Source organism: Homalodisca vitripennis, chromosome 8 (assembly GCF_021130785.1).
Source record: "Homalodisca vitripennis isolate AUS2020 chromosome 8, UT_GWSS_2.1, whole genome shotgun sequence".
NCBI lineage: Eukaryota > Metazoa > Arthropoda > Insecta > Hemiptera > Cicadellidae > Homalodisca > Homalodisca vitripennis.
Window position 1 is genome coordinate 128,236,045 of NC_060214.1, and position 21,054 is coordinate 128,257,098.

The 21,054-nt window shown below is 39.0% G+C and overlaps 1 protein-coding gene across 6 annotated transcripts in view; it reads right to left on the minus strand.

The window, feature by feature from the left end:
- The window catches only part of LOC124368384 (kinase D-interacting substrate of 220 kDa B), a 149,931-nt gene that overhangs the window by 92,476 nt on the left and 36,401 nt on the right, over nt 1-21,054 (minus strand). For all 6 annotated transcript variants that reach the window (XM_046825672.1, XM_046825673.1, XM_046825677.1 and 3 more), the window contains 5 exons: nt 14,425-14,556; nt 12,738-12,836; nt 7,203-7,301; nt 5,953-6,249; nt 2,531-2,827 (listed from right to left, as the gene is read on the minus strand). In XM_046825672.1, the coding sequence (XP_046681628.1) occupies nt 2,531-2,827; nt 5,953-6,249; nt 7,203-7,301; nt 12,738-12,836; nt 14,425-14,556 (924 nt within the window). The remainder of the gene's footprint in view (nt 1-2,530; nt 2,828-5,952; nt 6,250-7,202; nt 7,302-12,737; nt 12,837-14,424; nt 14,557-21,054) is intronic.

The following is a 21,054-nucleotide window of genomic DNA, read 5'->3' on the forward strand; positions in this document are numbered from 1 at the left end:
TAATCAACTGGAGTTTTTCAGAAGGTGTTTTTCCCAATTGTTTAAAGGTAACAGCTGTAAGTCCCATTTTCAAAAAAGGTGATAGGCTCAGTGTAAATAATTACCGTCCAATTGCTCTTGTGCCAGTAATATCCGAGCTGATAGAGCCCATTGTTAAGGATCAGTTAGAAACCTATTTTGAAACAAACCATTTTCTCACTTCTGCTCAGTTTGGATTTAGAAGAGGATTATCTACCATTAATACAGTAGAAAATCTGGTTTTCTATGTTATGGAGGGTTTTGAACACAACGAAGAAACTAGAACATTACTTTTAGACCTTAGTAAAGCTTTTGACCTTGTTCCGCATAAAGAACTTCTAGAAAAGCTTAATTTCTATGGCTTGGAGAATGTTGAATTATCTTTTATGAAATCTTATTTGGTATACAGGTCACAATTTTTAAAACTTGGAGACCAAAGATCGGACCTGAGGATGGTGACGAGGGGGGTTCCACAGGGCTCTGTCCTTGGTCCCTTCCTTTTCATAATTTTTGTTAATGACTTACCTAATTTTTTTCCAGAAAAGTGCCTTCTTTATGCCGATGACACCACACTTTATACATCTAACCCTGATCGAGAACGTAATGAATCGGTAATTATTAATTACATGAAGGGGCGTTGTGATCTTTGGTTTTCATCCAATAAGCTTATCTTAAATAATGATAAAACTGAAGAAATCATCTTTAGCTTAAATAAATCTACTTTGCATAAGACAGTTAAACTTCTTGGAATTAATTTGGATTCTAAATTGATGTGGGACATTCATACAAAGCATTTATGTACTTGCCTTTCTAGAGTTTTATTCCTGATCCGTAAATTAAAAATGTGAACTCATTTAGATTTAGTGACCCAAGCTTATTATGCATTTTTTCATTCACGTTTACTTTATGGTTTTACTCTTTGGGGTAATTCCAGTGGAGCTCAAGAAGTTTTCATGTGGCAAAAAAAGTGGTCAGGTGTATAAAAGGTCTGGGGGATAGAGATTCATGTCGAACTATATTTCCTGAGCTTAAAATACTCACATTACCTAGTCTATTTATCTTCTACAGTCTCACCCATGTCAAGGAAAACTTAAATAGTTTTATTTCAAGAGGTTCAATCCACTGTTACAATACCAGAGGTCAAGATCTATTGGATGTAAGATATGCTAGACTGAGTAAAACCCAAAAGTCTTTTAGCTTTGTTTGTATAAAACTTTTTAATAAATTGCCCTTGAACATTAGAAACCTTCCAATTAACGCTTTTAAAAGAAAAATTAAAAATTGGCTGATTAGTCAAGCATTTTATAGTGTAGCTGAATTTGAAAATGGGAATTTCTATTCTGTAAAATTGTAATCCAAGATATTATGTAAATATGTGTTTTTTACTTGAATCTTTATATTTATTTCTGTGTTTAATTTATTTATAGGTTTTATTCATTTATATGTTTTTAACTTATTACACTTATTGTTATACATTTTAAATGTAGATTTACCATATCTTATTCACTTTTGTTGACTACAGATGTATTCTATTTGACCCATTTAATTTTACATGTAACTTTTAATATCTAAGATTAAGGCTACACTAGGGCTGTGTAAATTTTACTATGTCTATTGCAACTACTGTTGATTAATGACAATAAACATATTTCATTTCATTTCATTCCCCATCTTGCTACTAAGGGCCCCATTTAATTTGGCTAATTTTCACATATTCCTAATACTTCTGTAAGATTTTTATCCATTAAAAACGAGGCTAAAAAGCCAATAAGATTTATGAATGGTCCTGTATCCTTATTTGGTCTGAATTGAACCTATATGACCCTAAAGACTTTTCATTGTTCTTCGTCTCCAAGGGTCATGATTATCTAAGAAATTTGTATTACATTTATACGTTAGTCTTGGGAAAAAAGTTAAATTTGTGTTAGAACTAAAACTACAAAATGCCAACACTGATGTAAAGTTCCAAATGTATTTAAGTTTAATGTATTCAGCATTTCTAGAAAATGTAATAAAAACTAAAAGTATGCATTCAGTTTAAAACTAACTTTTTAAACTGGCTTTCATACCAATGTAAAATATTTTTAATAAAAAATTCTTTTAAAATTAAATCTACCCTTTACCTTTTAATAGAGTTCTCCCTTACATTTGAATGATAATGAATCTAATGCAAGTATAGAAATATTCAATTTTTAAAAATCTATACATTTACATAATTTTAAATGTTATACAGTAAACTTATTTTGATACTTGAGACATCAGTATGTTTTTATGAAAACTCACTCTTGTAGTGTATAATTATCCCAATGGTAATTTACTTAATTGTTTTTATATTAGGATCAAGCATTTATAACAATAGTTGTTAATAGTCAATCTGAAAAATCGGGTTATTTTAACTACACTGACAGCCACTATAATTAAGTTGTGTGATTAATTCAGCCAATAAATTTGGAAACAAGTATCTCATAAGCTAGTAAAAAACAAATGCAATGTTAAATATCTAGCCAGATACCTTTCCAGGGATGTCCACATCAGCGTACTTCTTCAGCAAGGCTTCAACAACGCTACGATGTCCTCCCTTCACTGCATGTATAAGGTTGGTGTCCCCACTCCTGTCCTGGATGTTGATGTAAGCCCCCACGTTGAGCAGGGCCACTGCTATGTCGTGGAAACCCTCCTTGCAAGCTATCGTGAGTGCTGTACACCCGTCCTTGTCCAGAGCGTTTACATTGGGCTTGGACTCCAGCAGCAGGTTCACTACCTCTACATGATTGCCCATTGTTGCCACCAGTAGAGGGGTCCATGAGTACTGCAAGGCAAACATACTTTACAGCAGTAGGTTCACTACCTCCAAGTGATTGCCCATTGTTGCCACCAGTAGAGGGGTCCATGAGTACTGCAAGGGAAACATACTTTACAGCAACAGGTTCACTACCTCCACGTGATTACCCATTGTCGCCACCAGTAGAGGGGTCCATGAGTACTGCAAGGCAAACATACTTTACAGCAACAGGTTCACTACCTCCATGTGATTGCCCATTGTCGCCACCAGTAGAGGGGATCCATGAGTACTGCAAGGCAAACATACTTTACAGCAGCAGGTTCACTACCTCCACATGATTGCCCATTGTCGCCACCAGTAGAGGGGATCCATGAGTACTGCAAGGCAAACATACTTTACAGCAACAGGTTCACTACCTCCATGTGATTGCCCATTGTCGCCACCAGTAGAGGGATCCATGAGTACAGCAAGGCAAACATACTTTACAGCAGCAGGTTCACTACCTCCACATGATTGCCCATTGTCGCCACCAGTAGAGGGATCCATGAGTACAGCAAGGCAAACATACTTTACAGCAGCAGGTTCACTACCTCCACGTGATTGCCCATTGTCGCCACCAGTAGAGGGATCCATGAGTACAGCAAGGCAAACATACTTTACAGCAGCAGGTTCACTACCTCCACATGATTGCCCATTGTCGCCACCAGTAGAGGGATCCATGAGTACAGCAAGGCAAACATACTTTACAGCAGCAGGTTCACTACCTCCACATGATTGCCCATTGTCGCCACCAGTAGAGGGATCCATGAGTACTGCAAGGCAAACATACTTTACAGCAGCAGGTTCACTACCTCCACATGATTGCCCCATTGTCGCCACCAGTAGAGGGATCCATGAGTACAGCAAGGCAAACATACTTTACAGCAGCAGCAGGTTCACTACCTCCACATGATTGCCATTGTCGCCACCAGTAGAGGGATCCATGAGTACTGCAAGGCAAACATACTTTACAGCAGAGCATGATTGCCCATTGTCGCCACCAGTAGGGGGATCCATGAGTACAGCAAGGCAAACATTACAGCAGCAGGTTCACTTACTCCACATGCCCATTGTCGCCACAGCATGAGTACAGCAAGGCAAACATACTTTACAGCAGCAGGTTCACTCCACATGATTGCCCATTGTCGCCACCAGTAGAGGGATCCATGAGTACAGCAAGGCAAACATACTTTACAGCAGCAGGTTCAATACCTCCACATGATTGCCATTGTCGCACCAGTAGAGGGATCCATGAGTACAGCAAGGCAAACATACTTTACAGCAGCAGGTTCACTACCTCCACATGATTGCCAGCAGTAGAGGGATCCATGAGTACAGCAAGGCAAACATACTTTACAGCAGCAGGTTCACTACCTCACGTGATTGCCCATTGTCGCCACAGTAGAGGGATCCATGAGTACAGCAAGGCAAACATACTGTTCACTACCTCACGTTGATTGCCATTGTCAGTAGAGGGTCCATGAGTACAGCAAGGCAAACATACTTTGCAGCAGGTTCACTACCTCCACATGATTGCCCATTGTCGCCACCATGAGTACTGAAGGGGATTGCCCATTGTCGCCACATGAACTTTCAGGCCATACTCCACGGTGAAACATACTTAGGTTCACTACCTCCACGTGATTGCCCATTGTCGCCACCAGTAGAGGTGTCCATGAGTACAGCAGCAGCAGGTTCACTACCTCCACGTGATTGCCCATTGTCGCCACCAGTAGAGGGGTCCATGAGTACTGCAAGGGAAACATACTTTACAGCAGCAGGTTCACTACCTCTACATGATTGCCCATTGTCGCCACCAGTAGAGGGGTCCATGAGTACTGCAAGGGAAACATACTTTACAGCAGCAGGTTCACTACCTCCACGTGATTGCCCATTGTCGCCACCAGTAGAGGTGTCCATGAGTACTGCAAGGGAAACATACTTTACAGCAGCAGGTTCACTACCTCCACGTGATTGCCCATTGTCGCCACCAGTAGAGGGGTCCATGAGTACTGCAAGGGAAACATACTTTACAGCAGCAGGTTCACTACCTCCACGTGATTGCCCATTGTCGCCACCAGTAGAGGTGTCCATGAGTACTGCAAGGGAAACATACTTTACAGCAGCAGGTTCACTACCTCCACGTGATTGCCCATTGTCGCCACCAGTAGAGGGGTCCATGAGTACTGCAAGGGAAACATACTTTACAGCAGCAGGTTCACTACCTCTACATGATTGCCCATTGTCGCCACCAGTAGAGGGGTCCATGAGTACTGCAAGGGAAACATACTTTACAGCAGCAGGTTCACTACCTCCACGTGATTGCCCATTGTCGCCACCAGTAGAGGTGTCCATGAGTACTGCAAGGGAAACATACTTTACAGCAGCAGGTTCACTACCTCCACGTGATTGCCCATTGTCGCCACCAGTAGAGGGGTCCATGAGTACTGCAAGGGAAACATACTTTACAGCAGCAGGTTCACTACCTCCACGTGATTGCCCATTGTCGCCACCAGTAGAGGTGTCCATGAGTACTGCAAGGGAAACATACTTTACAGCAGCAGGTTCACTACCTCCACGTGATTGCCCATTGTCGCCACCAGTAGAGGTGTCCATGAGTACTGCAAGGGAAACATACTTTACAGCAGCAGGTTCACTACGTCCACGTGATTGCCCATTGTCGCCACTAGTAGAGGGGTCCATGAGTACTGCAAGGGAAACATACTTTACAGAAACAGGTTCACTACCTCCATGTGATTGCCCATTGTCGCCACCAGTAGAGGGGTCCATGAGTACTGCAAGGGAAACATACTTTACAGCAGTAGGTTCACTGAGTGTGATGAAAATAATAAACATTTTATTTATACAATCTAATAAATCTTTTCACCTCAAAACCAACTTATTTATCATAGTTAAAAACAATTTATTACACCAAAATATTATTCAAAACATTGCAGCATCTAAATAATATTTATGATAAAAACATACTGTGAACTACAAACATAATGTTGTTATGTACCTTAGTTGAGACTACACTGTGGTAGCTAGTGATCGTTCATGTGAACACAAGAAACGCTGTATGGCTAGTTCTGGGTGTTTATGTGATGTCTTACCATGCCAGCAGTATCAACGTTAGCACCAGCGCGCAGCAGACACTCCACTATCTCCGGGTTGCCCTTGCGGCAGGCCCAGACCAGCGCTGATGTGCCATACTTATCGCCGACGTTCACCTTGGCACCACGCTGAACGAGCATCCTCGTGATGTCCACATAACCTCGACCCACAGCCCATATCAAGGAGGAGATGTGGTAGTTGCCGTGGGCATTCACGTCAGCGTTGTGCTCTAACAGCAGACTTACAGTCTCTACATGATTCTTGTAAGTGGCCCACATCAGCGACGACCAGCCTCCCTGTTCAAAACTGTTATTACAATATCTATCGTCGTATAGAACAAAACCAGTTATAAATGTTAAACACCAACAACAAGAATATTTACTGTTGTGCCAATATCAATATCAAACTGCTTTATTAACCTATGTTGTATTATAATACACGAAAAAAAGCATTGATTTAAATAAAGAACCTTGAGGCACACCCTTCATATTCCAAATACCTCAGAATCTAAAATTTCCACTTAACATTTCAGATTAATCCGGTACAAAACTTTAATTATTTTACACACAAAGCAATCATCATTATGAATATAAAAATCGTTTAAACAAAACAAACAGATGCTATTAAGTTATACGAGTACAATGTTGTTGACTTTCATGAGAAAGCTACTTCCTTAGTCTTGAACTTCAATGCAATGTCTCACGACACTTAAGTATCAATTATATACTGTAATATAAGTTATAAACTTGACTTGAGCACTTTTCACCACTACTGTACAATGTACATCTTGTACTACACTGGCTACCACACTAATTTTTATTGTACAGTTATGTATTCTAATAGGATCAGACAGAGAAAAATTTTTTATTATCCTACTGAGCCTAAATACTTAACTACATAATATGCATCCCGTCAAAAAAATATAATGCAACAAATATCATACCTGTTTATAAGATAAAAAACCAAATTATTCTCCAATATAATTAATAATGTAATACTAAGACAGAGGGATTGGACTGGACTAACTTGTTCATGTTGCCCACAGTTCAATACATGTGAGTGTGTATTGGGAGAGAGGGCATTAAACGATTATTTCTACAAGGATCTGATAATCAACATTAATATGATTGCAATTTTCATATTTGAAGTTTTGGAATATAAAAATAATGCTTTGGATAAGACAAACTTTTATTAAATGACAATTATTGACAAATTTCCGATAAAAATTACTGAAATAAAATATATTCACCATGTCTCTGTGATCTATGTCAGCTCCATGATCCAACAGTTCCAAGCAAACAGCTGTGTGACCCTCCTTGGCGGCACAGAGCAGTGCAGTCCAGTTGTCCTGAACAACACAATTTAAAGTTACGATGTTCCTAGCATAATCTAATAATCATGTCAGCTCCATGATCCAACAGTTCCAAGCAAACAGCTGTGTGACCCTCCTTGGCGGCACAGAGCAGTGCAGTCCAGTTATCCTGAACAACACAATTTAAAGTTACGATGTTCCTAGCATAATCTAATAATCATGTCAGCTCCATGATCCAACAGTTCCAAGCAAACAGCTGTGTGACCCTCCTTGGCGGCACAGAGCAGTGCAGTCCAGTTGTCCTGAACAACACAATTTAAAGTTACGATGTTCCTAGCATAATCTAATAATCATGTCAGCCCCGTGATACAACAGTTCCAAGCAAACAGCTGTGTGACCCTCCTTGGCGGCACAGAGCAGTGCAGTCCAGTTGTCCTGAACAACACAATTTAAAGTTACGATGTTCCTAGCATAATCTAATAATCATGTCAGCCCCGTGATACAACAGTTCCAAGCAAACAGCTGTGTGACCCTCCTTGGCGGCACAGAGCAGTGCAGTCCAGTTGTCCTGAACAACACAATTTAAAGTTACGATGTTCCTAGCATAATCTAATAATCATGTCAGCCCCGTGATACAACAGTTCCAAGCAAACAGCTGTGTGACCCTCCTTGGCGGCACAGAGCAGTGCAGTCCAGTTGTCCTGAACAACACAATTTAAAGTTATGATGTTCCTAGCATAATCTAATAATCATGTCAGCCCCGTGATACAACAGTTCCAAGCAAACAGCTGTGTGACCCTCCTTGGCGGCACAGAGCAGTGCAGTCCAGTTGTCCTGAACAACACAATTTAAAGTTACGATGTTCCTAGCATAATCTAATAATCATGTCAGCCCCGTGATACAACAGTTCCAAGCAAACAGCTGTGTGACCCTCCTTGGCGGCACAGAGCAGTGCAGTCCAGTTGTCCTGAACAACACAATTTAAAGTTACGATGTTCCTAGCATAATCTAATAATCATCTCAGCTCCGTGATACAACAGTTCCAAGCAAACAGCTGTGTGACCCAATCCACATAGTCATCAATGATGATGTGGGCCGAGACGCTTTGTTTTCATAATTGTCAGTCTGCTGCTTTGGTGAGTGCTCTGTTACAATGTTGTGGTTATGTTTATGTTACTTTATAATAATAATATAACCAAACCGTGTGTGTAATTTAGGTGTGTAGTGAAGTATTATGAATCGTTCAAGGTCCTCACTGAGTCAAAATACTCTCCTAAATGAAAACTTTGTAAATTATATTCCTTTTATTGCGTAAATATTTGTAAATAGCCAAAATCATGTTAGGCCTATTCCTTTTTGCTCTATTCTAAAAGTAGTAAAGTCAGTAAAGGCCATGGACATTTTTCTAAACAAGCTGTTCATTTTAGTTCCTCATAAAAAGTGAGCAGTGTTAAAAAATGCTTCAATATTTTTATTTTGTTGATAATTTAATACAAATTACAGAATATGTTTAAAATAGTGTTCTTTTAGCGTGCTTGACTTTATTGAGTGTAAGATTTTTGTTTTCTTGAACTTATTTGAGTGTCAAACCTGAAAATTAAAAACGAAAATATTATTGTTAATATTTTATTGTTACTATTTTTTATTTTACTTTTTTAGTAAATGTAGTGTTAATACAAACATTTTTGTGCAAAACAACAACATAAATATAAAAATTGGCCAATAAATAACAAAGTTGACATTTTAGAATAACCATACGCAAATTGCTAAAAATGGCATGGTACTTTTGAATAACACGTCTTGGCATTACTGACTAACATTCCAAAAAACTGTCTGGCAGTGAAAGGGTTAACCTCATGTTGTAATAAGAGTGACCCAGTCAGCTCTAAAAGTACTGTGATCTTCCTACTAGCAGGATTAGTTAATAGTTTATTTGTTGCTTTTGTTCAATCCATACTGCATTCCTGTACTTCCAAAATATAATTGCTCTCAGAGTGGTTCTGGTTTTGGTGTTTTTGAATTTTGCAGTATTGTGACACCTCAGTGTTAACACCCCAAAATTTCAACAAATAAATTAGTTTAACCTCATACTACGAAAATGTCTTATTGTTACTTTAGTGATTATTTTAACCACCTTTATACTGGTAAGACCTCCACAATATGTAACAATGCTGCCGTACACATCAAGTGCCATCCGGATTAATATAGGAAAATATAGGCGTTAAGGCCACTTCAGAAGAAAGAGACAGGAGTTCTGCCACAGCCTGTATATGCATTAAATTGAAGCCCGCGGTGATGCGACAACGCCGGTGTTGTCGCAGCCACGTGTATGGAATGCGCTGAAATCAGCAATAGTTGTGTTGTACGCAGGCCTTGAACAGTCTAAAAGCACCATGTACTTTGTTAAGTACTAAATGAATCGCCTAGGCGGCAGCACCTCTCAGAGTACCATCCTAAGACGAAACGCGCTCTGATTGGTCTGGAGCCTTGGCAGTGGGAGGATCGGGCGATGTTGAGGTCATGCTCGGGGAGTCGGCTAACTTGTGCGAAATGCGACAGACGTTAAATTAGGCCCTCTCCCTATTTTAACTTTTCGGAAGCCAAATTCTAAATTCTTAATTATGTATTAATCAAACCTAATTCTTTTACTAGTCTAATCCAAAGAGTGTGCTAATTTTAATAAATCATATATTAGTTCGATTCGGTTGTTTTATTTTGAAAAGTTTATACAACCTTCCTCGCCACGAACCCGAGATAAGATCTTTCGCCTACCACTGGGCAAACGAAGGCAACCTACCACAGTATCAAAAATTGTTCACCATAAATTTAACTTAATGTTAATTATACAAACAGATTTTCTTATTAATACTGAATTCACATTTTGACTTTCATTATTTACTTTTACTTTTTTGAGTTTTCCTTATCAGGGACCAAAATAAATTACATTACTTAAAAAATCATAGATGTACAAGTCATTACAAAGAAGAGTTATCGTATTCTTCCTCCCAAAAGGAAATGGTGTCAGCAATAATTGAGTTGAATGCATCGCCACCAGTCGCCACTTCTCCCGATCACCACATGTATTCTGCCAATAAAAACTTTTCTCTTCAGTGCGAGGTATATCTCAGAGGCGAAAATAATTATTCATGATGAAATTTTAAATTAATCAAGCACACTAGAATCAATGGAAACATAAACTAAGGTGTTAGGTGATTCGTGGTTTAGGTCTATTTGGAGCTGATATGGCAACAGGTTATATGACTCATTGGGTATTTTTCTATTCATTATGAAACAAGGAAAGTGCTAATTTTGGTCTCCCAATAAGAAAAACTGCTGCTCTAGTGTGGTGGCCGAAGGTCGAACAAACAACAGCTGCAAGAAGGCTACAGAGTCTTCAGAGGTTAGCTTGCTTAAGCATCACGGGAGCAATGAGCTCCTGCCCAACACTAGCAATGGAAGCGGTTCTGGGTTATACTCCTCTTGGCCAGGAAGTGATGAGAACAGCTACGATGAGCGCAATGAAGCTACTAGGAACAAAGGTAATAAATGCTACCTCCCTAGAAGGCCACATGAAGATATTGGAAAATTTTCCTGAGGCTGAAATGCTAACCAAAGTATCTGATACTATGGTTAAGAAATACTCCTTTGAAAAACCATATACGGTCTCTATCGGAAGTAGGGAGGAATGGATTAAAAGGGAGGCCTACCCTAAAAAAGGAGTCCTGAAGTTTTACACCGATGGTTCACTCCTAGACTCTAGGGCAGGATATGGAATACATGGACCTGGAGTTGACATGGCTGTGCCCCTAGGAAGACATGCCTCAGTTTTTCAGGCGGAGGTCATGGCAATAGATTCATGTTCTAGAAGACTCACACAGTTGGGGATAAAAGGATTATCATACCTAATACTCTCTGATAGTCAGGCTGCACTGAAGGCACTGGATACCTGTTCGATTGACTCGAAAGCGGTCTGGGAATGCAGGAATGCTCTAGCAGAGCTAGCAACAAATAACAGAGTAACACTCGGTTGGGTGCCGGGTCATGAAGGAATTCATGGGAACGAAAAAGCGGACATCCTCGCCAAAAAGGGAGCAGAATCCACATTGGTGGGGCCTGAGCCAGGTTGTGGGATATCCTTCTCCAACATTAAAGCTCTGGTTAAAGATTGGGAAAAGAGGACAAGATACAAGAATTGGAGCAGAGCCTCGGGTTTAAGAATATCCAAAATGTTTATCTCTCCTTATGCAAAAGGGTGGACAGCTCTCCTAGACCAGAATAAGGAGGATATAAGACTGATATTAGGAATGTTGACAGGACATGGCCCTCTGAGGAAGCACCTTTTGAAGGTGGGCCTTAGTTGGAGCAGCGAATGTAGACTCTGTGGAGAAGAAGAGGAGTCAGCAGAGCACATTTGGTTGGATTGTCCTGCCATCGTAGAGACTAGGAAAAGATACTTGGGAGCATATCTCCTCAGCCCCAAGGACATTAGAGAACAGGAGCCCTTAAATCTGATTGGTTTTTGCAAAAGCCTCGGTTTTTGAGGGCACAAATTAAAGTAAGGGAGGCGCAAAGGTCCTTTTAGGACTAAGTGCAGGGACAAAGTGTCCTCTTCCCTCAGAAAAAAAAAAAAAAAAAAAAAAAAAACTTCTTAAAAATAGTGGCCTCTGGATAATACCTAAGTATAAAAAAAAAACTTAATTTATACCAAGATTTTTTCCAATTACTTATTTTTAATTACAACTTGAAAATGATCAGTTGGGAGCACACCCTCCTCATATGTATAGGTTACATCTCCACATTTTGAACACTCCACAAGTTATTCCACTGATTATGAAATATTCCCCAGGTTTCCTTCTATTTGCTATCATTAAAAAAGTTACATACAAGGCCAACTTTTTCTCTACCTGTATATCCATTCCTCTCAAAGTTATAAGAACAAAGTGTACAGCCATATCTAATGACAAACCATATAATTAACTTTGAGGTCATGTTTAAGCCAGGACAACAACTGACTAAGACTGGAATTCCTCTCTTCTGTTCCATACCTTATGCAAACTCAATCCCTCCATCTAATATCTGGTATACAAACAGACTGATCTACTTTCTGTTTGGACAAAAAAAGTATTGGACCTTTTCTGTAATTTTAATATTTTCATTCAGTTTTTTTACCTATTGTCGCTTCTCTCCTTTAAATGTTCTTATTTTGTTTTGTTTGTCGTCCTCTTTTAAATTTCTCAACAATATCCAGTTTCTTACATCTTAGAAATCATCTATGTACGTTGTAACTCTTTGGTCCTCTGCCAATTATACCTATAAACATGCTGACTTGAAACACATGTAAAACACAATAAATAGAACAATGCTACCGATTTTGGTGAACATTAAAAAAACATTGAATGAAAGGTAAAACACAGAAAAAAAAAATAATAATTATGTTTTACTAATACAGTAGTTGTACAGCTGTTGACTCACATTGTCCTCAATGTTGACATCCGCACCATGGTTGATCAGTTCACGCACAAACGAAAGTTTACCGCGTGATGCAGCATAGTGTAGTACGGTTCCTCCATTCTGTTAAAACACATTATTAAAAACTATAAGTTTGTGTTCAAACTGATTATCTCATTTAAAACGCTTTAAATAGTATAATTTAAGATTTAAACTATTTTGCCATTAAAATACTTTATAAAAACACACTTGATTAAGACCAACGTCAATAAAAGTTCAAAAGCTTGGATACATTTTAAAATACTTATGAAATGTAATAACTGGAAAGGAAAAGTATTGTGAAAGGTAAAAACATTTTTAATGTATTATCTATTATCTTTAAGGAACACATGCAATTAAAATAATTTATTAAAGAAAATATCCAATATTTTTCCTGAAGCACAAACACAGATGATTTGCATACTGAGCTAGAGAGATGGTCCTAATTACAAGCTAATTGACTGGGCCTTGTTATCTTATCTACAGCTGACACTGAGCTATTGAATTATTGGATCATTGAATGACTGCTATTGTTGTTGTTAATGTTACTTCATAATGCATCTTGAATAACTGATTGAGTATTTTACTATCAACTTCTTAGACAATACTAGACCTGACGGTGTTGTTGTTAACTAAGCTTCAATTATTCTTAGGGAGGTTATTAAATGAGTAGCACAAAAAGGATAAATAAAGCATAATTAATACATAACTATAGATATCTGATCCCTACTCAACGTAACTAATGATCAAAGCATTAATTGATGCTCGATTGCTTGGCACTACTTTTACTACTTCATACAGTTAAACTTGGTAATAATATTTTGTATTAAATCAACTCTCCCCACCATAGCTATGTTTAAAAAGCTCAGTTATTTGGGATTGTGTCTAAAACATTGTAGTGCACACCATTGTGGAGCTGATGAGACAATGACAACACCTATTCATCTAGTTCACATTGGGTGGCTGCTGGAAAAGCAAACTGAGCTCTTTTGTGGCCTAGGTGTCTCTGATGTAGAATCGATGAAAAGACTTTCCTTTAACGTTGATGACTCTTTTGGATCTCTTCGCACAGATGTGGACTCAGAATTCCAGAAGTCAAGCCTGCGACAGTGTCACGTTTCGGACACTGTACTGAGCGTGAAAGGTGAAATGGAGCTAAACTCGAAATTCGTATTAAATAAACCCTTTCCGCCACAGCTATGTTATGTCTAACCGATCGTGGTGGTTGGCTTTTTCTACGTACAGAGTATTGAGTGTTTTCCATTCTATTCTGGTCATCTGTGACCACTTGACGAGGTTTTGGTTTCATTTACAGTGCAGAGTTCTGGGCAAGTTTAGGCTTCACATCTGTAGAGTCCACTTTATTATTCTTTATCCCTGCAGTGATATATTTTACTTAATTTGGTAGCAATAAAAAAAGGACTAAATGTTGGTGGGTACTTTTATTTTAAAACGTTGGCCAGATTCAAAAGAAAATCATAAACCCTCTTCATATTTATAGCATAATAAGTTTTTGCATGAGAGTTTTTATCGGACAGAAGAGCAGGGTTACCTTTACCAGATTAGAAGGATATTCCTCTTGTTTTCCATAGAGATATTAAAATGAACACATGTGTCTATGAAGAAGTAGAGGAATCCGGTAAGGGTAAGCCTGCTGGCTAATGATCAGTACCTCATCCTTGTCGTCGACCAGGACTCTCTTGTTCTCCAGGAAGTTCTGTAGCCCTGGCAGGTTGTCCTCCGTGACGAAGTGCAGGAGACTGCGGTAACATAGCGATACCATGGAGTCACTTCTCTGTAACGTCTGTGGACAAACACGACTCTAATCATCATCAGCACAAATGTCTGCCTGCCACCACAATGCAACTGACTGAATAGCTTGTCATGTCGAGTAACAACTGTTTACCCGACAAATTGACCACTTCTGTGTTCCGAAGAACAGCTCTAAATGTGACTGAACTCAAACTTTTTAAACAAAAAGTTAACTCAAAATGGTTTAAATACATTGTGAAATCTATGATCCGTAAACTCTATGAACACATACCACTACATAAATAACCACTCACACTTGGTAAACTGTCTACTGACTAGGACATGGTTGGTACTTTCATAACAGTTAAATTGTTAAGATATTAGCAAAAACATTCCAAATATTTGCCCTCACAAACTACATATTAGTTTAGTTATTCAGATCACGAAATACTAACACTATTTTACAAACCACGAGTAATCTCCTTGTACTTCACCTATCAAACCTGTCTAGCAGTTTTCAATTTACTCTGTAGTTTCAACCTCAGCCCCAATATTACACATAACTTCAGGTCTGGTGCAGATGTGCTGTAGATGTCAATAGTTGATGTTTTGTCAGACCACTGCAGGGCACTGTGCTCACTCAGTAATATATGTTACAGTCAGTGACACTAAATAAACAACTAGGGTGTGTACAAAACTAAACATAAGTTATTAGTTACGATTAATGTATACGCTTTATTATAAATATCACTCGGTCACGATACATCTAGTTAAGTGTACTGACAGTGCAGCAAGATCAAGGCAACCACAAACTGATGAGACAGGCCTCTGTTACACTCTTATTGGCCTCTATCCAAATCATCATTAACTGTCCTGTACAGGCAAGAATCCAAATTTATAATTTTTGATACTGGCAAAGACTCTTCCAGTATGTTATGGCCTATCTGCTTTACGAAGGGTGTCCAAAAAGCCTTTCTCTATCAATATAATTTTAGAAAAATTACACCTGAGTATGTTACTAGGAATATTTTTTTACTTATTTTAAATTTGAGTGTTTACATGCCAAACCCTAAATATTCAAATATGAACTCTCCTGTGTCAGGAATCTTCACCCTGAGTGTGTAAAGTAAACCAGTATCTGTTGGTATTTGGGGTTTTTTGTCTTGTTTATTAGGTCAAAGTATGAATTGGACCCAATGAATCGTTCTGAATTTAATCAAAAATATATCAAACAAAATTGCATTCGTATTTAGAAAGGATTTTTTTCTAATTTTGAAAATGTCAGCATATCCCTATATCATATTGCATTTACTCTATCAAACTTAAGATTTAACTGAGCGCTACCTCTCACGAAAATGTATTAACAAGTTATTAATGTTATCAATAACGGTGACATTTAAAGAGATGGATTCTCACACGAGATCAGTTTGTAGCTGAATGATGTTCAATTCAAGTTCTTACCCTGAACAAACAAAGAGACGATACCAGATCAGCCACATCTTCCTTGAACAAACGCTTGACACCATAAAGCAATGATAGTCTACTGACCATTACTTCATATTGTCTGTCACTTAATGACATCATAGCAGTTTAGCTTATCAGACATATATAGTTGCTTATCACAACAGCATTGAGTTTTCACATGCTGCCAACATTACTGTAAAAAACACGTGTTTATATTTGGCTACTAATTGTTGAGTAAATATATATCATAAACTTCTAAGGTTTAAAGCATTATTTTTATACTGTTTAATCTACAATACAATAATAATACAGGTATATTCAAACCGTCAATTAAATTTCAAATTCAATGAGGGTTCACAAAACCTGGCTTTTACATCATTTAAATTGAATAAGTTCAGCATTTCAGTTTACATTTTAAATTCTAGCATTTCAATTTAAACACACACGTCATTTCAGTACTTTCATGATCACTCTCAGAATTGTTAACTTTTGAAAATGAGTTTTTACCAAGTTCATATTAATAATCCAAGCATAATCCTTCTTGCTTTTTCGTAAAATAAAAATATTTTAGATTTTGCTTTGATGTAGATCCAAAAAGGCATACAGGTATACCAGGAATAGTATTAGATTGAATATGGTCAAAATAAACAATAATAGTTTCCAAATTAATTAGTAACTGAAAAATCTCCTCAGGGCATAAATTCCAGAAGAAACTTCTTTACAAGCATTTTTGAATGGGGATTAAAATTTAGATTTTGGTCTATGGTCATTCCTAAGACTAGACCGTTGTTGTGTTTTTAGTATTGTTCAGTCCGATTAATGCATGTGATATATGGATAATAATTATGTATAACTGCAACTGTTTAGACCTTTCTTATCTGATGTAGCTGATAACAACAGTTATAGAGCTGCAAATTCATCATATCTATTATCATTAGACAATCCTTTATCTATCTTGTATACCAAACAAAACTAATAACCAGTATAAACTGACAAGTTTATCAAGAATCCTGGATAGCTCACTTATTCAGTGACAGACTTGTAATCTAGAGTTCCTGAGTTCAAAACAATTTAGATACTTTTTGCATCTTTAATAATTATATATAAAATTGGATCACTTGATTGAGTTTTATAAAAATCAATAATCTATTATTCTGGAGTCACTCACAATTGTTAATAAAAAACAATTATTTTAAGATGTACAGTAATATAAAATTTACTTAAGAATTACACACAGAGAATAGTATATAAGAACTAACGAAAATGTCAAAGTAACCGTACCCGTGTGGGGAATGTGAGTTTGAGGTCAGGTTTACAGGCATCTGTTGCACAGGCCCATGCAAACAGTGGTACCATGCAACGTGTGTAAACATACCAGACAGCAAACTAAAGGAATACAGTAAAGTCACATTGAGAACTGGAAAACAAAATTGATAACCTGATAAACAGTGATGAAATGGATCTCGAAACATCCCCCACACTTGCAGTGGAAGTTGGCCAAGCCTTTCTATTGGATAACACCATATTAAAACAAGAACTCCATAACTTTAAGCTAAAAAATCACAGTGAGGTTGAATTAGAAGATAACTTGCTAGTATTTGAAGAGACTGGAAAAGAAATATCTAATAAAACAACGTTGCTAGAACTTGAGGTACAATTTCAACATGAAAAATTGCAAGAAGAAAATAAGCTGAAAGAAAAGCTGATAAGGGATTCTGAAAGAGAAAAATCTACCCAAAACACCCAAATCAAATACATACTCGAACTACAATTAAATACAAAGCAGAGATTAAACAAATTCAAAAAAGAGGCCAAGAGTAAAGGAATCTTGTTGTAACAAAATGCAAGATAACATTTTTTATTTCTCCAGTAGTATTGAAACACTTCAACAGGAGCTTCTGACTAGAGAGAAAACAATTACAACAACAGTAAGGGAAAGGAAGAACTAGAGACAAGCATCACATAATGGGACAACATAAGTCTTACATAACATCGTTCATCAATGACACTAAAAGATACCTGACAAACGAAGTACCAACCAAATTTTACTCCTGACAGAGGACAAACTCACACTCCTCAACAGACAAAAACCTCAACAACAAAAATAAATGTGAACTCAAAAAATATATATATATAGTGTCACTACCGGTTGCAAAAAATGCAGCAATATGTACATAACAAAACACCCCTCACCCAGGAGTCCAGATTATAATGTTAACCAAGAACACAAAATATATTGTAAAAATTAAGCTTAGCTGTGGATCTCCCGTGCATACAAATCAAAAAGCAAAAGATATAAGTTACAACGAGTTTTGTCCACAAATACATTGATTTTTATAGAGAATGTACGAATGGCTGCACTCCACTCGTAGATGGCTCATCACTGCTTGCTGACAGCTTTGACTGGACCATGCCCCAAATACTGAATGTGCCCTCCTCACCTGCCCATGACTCGAGACGATTGGTCGTGGAGATTGATGTACAGTAAAGTAGTTGAAAAAGTTATGCTTACTAGATTATTAGACCATTGACATAGAAACTTAATACCACTGGAACAACACGGCTTCATAGCTGGATGGTCAACTTCATTGCTATTATCACTGTCATTGAGTATTTCATACAGGCAGCTGAGGCAGGAGATACAACTACAGCTGTGCTTCTTGACTATAGTAAAGCCTTCAACTGTGTCTGTCATGGGAATGAGCTGCTAGTGAAACTGGAAGCAAGAGGTCCAGAGACAGCACTTCAGAGTGGTTTAGAAGTTATCTGAATGATAGACACGAAGATGTAACACTAAACTCCACTAGCAATTGCATATCTCAAACAACCATCTCAACCAACCTGCCAGTACAGAGAGGAGTCCCTCTCTCAGGGTTCAATTCTTGAGCCTATCCTCTACATAATATCTGTCAGTGACTTCCCGTCCTACATGAGAGACTACAGTACATCACTCGTGTATGCAGATGATACAGTACTCGTGTATGCAGATGATACAGTACTCCTGCTTAAAAATAAGTCACCCGAACAACTGGAAATAGAAAGATACATAGCACTTAAAATGTCAAAACAACACTGCTAAAAAAAAAAACAATCTTGTCTTGAATGCAAATAACAGCCAACAACTGATAATTGGCTGAAAAGCTGAAGTGTTCCAGCAACCTGAGGTTTCTACCCGTGGGGGAATGGCATCCTCATCGGCATCAGCCACTGTCCCAGATGGGATCGTGGGTGATGTACCATCCTCGTCTTGTGCTGCAACTTCTAAGGGAGTGGCAAGGGCAAGGGGAGGAAGCCACCTTCCTTGTCACTATTCCAGTGACAAGGGTAGAAAACCTTTTCCCCCTCTTAGTTTGGCCCTGAAATTGAGAGTAGCTACCTATCCCTTCCTTTCCTGATGGTCCCTCCCCTACTTTACCAAACAACCCCAGACTAAGGTGTTATGCGACCCGTGCTGAGAGTCTCGTGGCACTGGGGGTATATTCAGTGTCTACAACGGAGCCTTCTGGGAACCAGGGGACACCCAGTCGTAATTACCCTTATCTTCCTAATCGGTCACTGGGAAGATGGACCGCAAAAACCCGGTTCTCGTGAGATCAGAATGGAGAATGAACCAAACCAAAACAAAAACCAAAACTGAAACTCAAGAGGTAAGCGAAACTCAACCAGAAGAGCTACCGATTGAACAACTAAGAGTGTCTGAGATGACCCCAATGGAGGAAGACAGACTTCTCTTGTCAGAAGGCGAAGTTCGGCCGGAAGAGCCAAAAAGAAGCGGCTCTCGAGAGGCGAACTACGAAAGCGGAGGATAGAAGAGGCTATCGCTAGAGGTGAGCCGATAATCCCCCGGGAAAGAAAGGCAGAAGAGGTGGGAAAGAGAAAAACCGAGCTCTGATGAAACCAAACAACGAAGCCGGTTCCTCAAAAGGGAACTTGGTTGTTGTTGGGGCCTCAGAGCAAGGGAAAACTCATTCCGCACCAGCCCAAAAACAACAAACCCCAAGCTATTCAGGTGTGAAGAGGCAGCGATCGCAGCTGACACCTGAAGAACAAGCAAAGGGAGGGGAGAAAAGAAGGAAGGGGCATGATGGAGGTGTCACTAAGAAGACACCCGAAACATATGCCGAAAGGATCTCTGTGGAGAAGCTGGCTATTGTCCGGCTCGAACACCCAGAAGTGAAGCTATCGACGGAAGAAGCCAACAACCTGAAGAAAGTGCTGGGCAAACGCGCCTTTAAGGGCACAAAAACGTTAGGATGTCCAGCTGTCATGTTGAAGGTGGAGCGATAGTGGTCGGCTGTGTTAACACAGAAACAAAGGTGTGGCTAGAGAAGCAGGTCCAGGAGCTGAGTCCTTTCGAAGGGGTTCAGCTGAAAATGGGCCCAGCTAAAAGTCTGGTAAGGATGTTTTTTTAAAGTATCCACTTTTATCCCTAAGGACATCGAGGTGGACAGCAAGCAAGAGCTGTTTTCGAAGCCCTCAAAAAACCAGAATGACCTTGACACGGATCAATGGACTGCTGTTGGAGGGAAATCTAGTACCAACGGCGAATTCCTGGTCCTTCATGTGGACGAAGACTCCCTGAAGAAGCTGAAGGACTCTGGCGATGCGCCCATTTTTGGGCTAGTGACAGGATCACCTTCAAGCTGCAGGGAGGTAATGATCAATAGTGGATGACAGCGGTGCTCCAGATAAACTTACACCACAGCAGAGCAGCTACGGCAACACTCTGCCAGAAGATCCTGGCTGACGACATAGGCGTGGTCCTGATCCAAGAACCATGGACCATTGGCAGCCGTGTGATGGGGATGAGCACCGCTAAAGGTAATTTGATATATGATTCTGGCAGTAACAAACCCTAGAGCATGTATATATGTCAGTAACAAAATCAAAATCACTAAAAAATGGCCACAAATGTGTTCTAGAGACACAGCCGTGACAGAGGTTCACTTGCAGACAGGTGATGGCAACATCAGAATCCTGTTTGCATCAGTTTACCTCCCATACGATTCTCCAGAACCACCGCCAACTGCGGAGATGAGGCGGTTTGTGGAGTTCGGAACCCTTACGCGGAGGCACCTGATTGTCG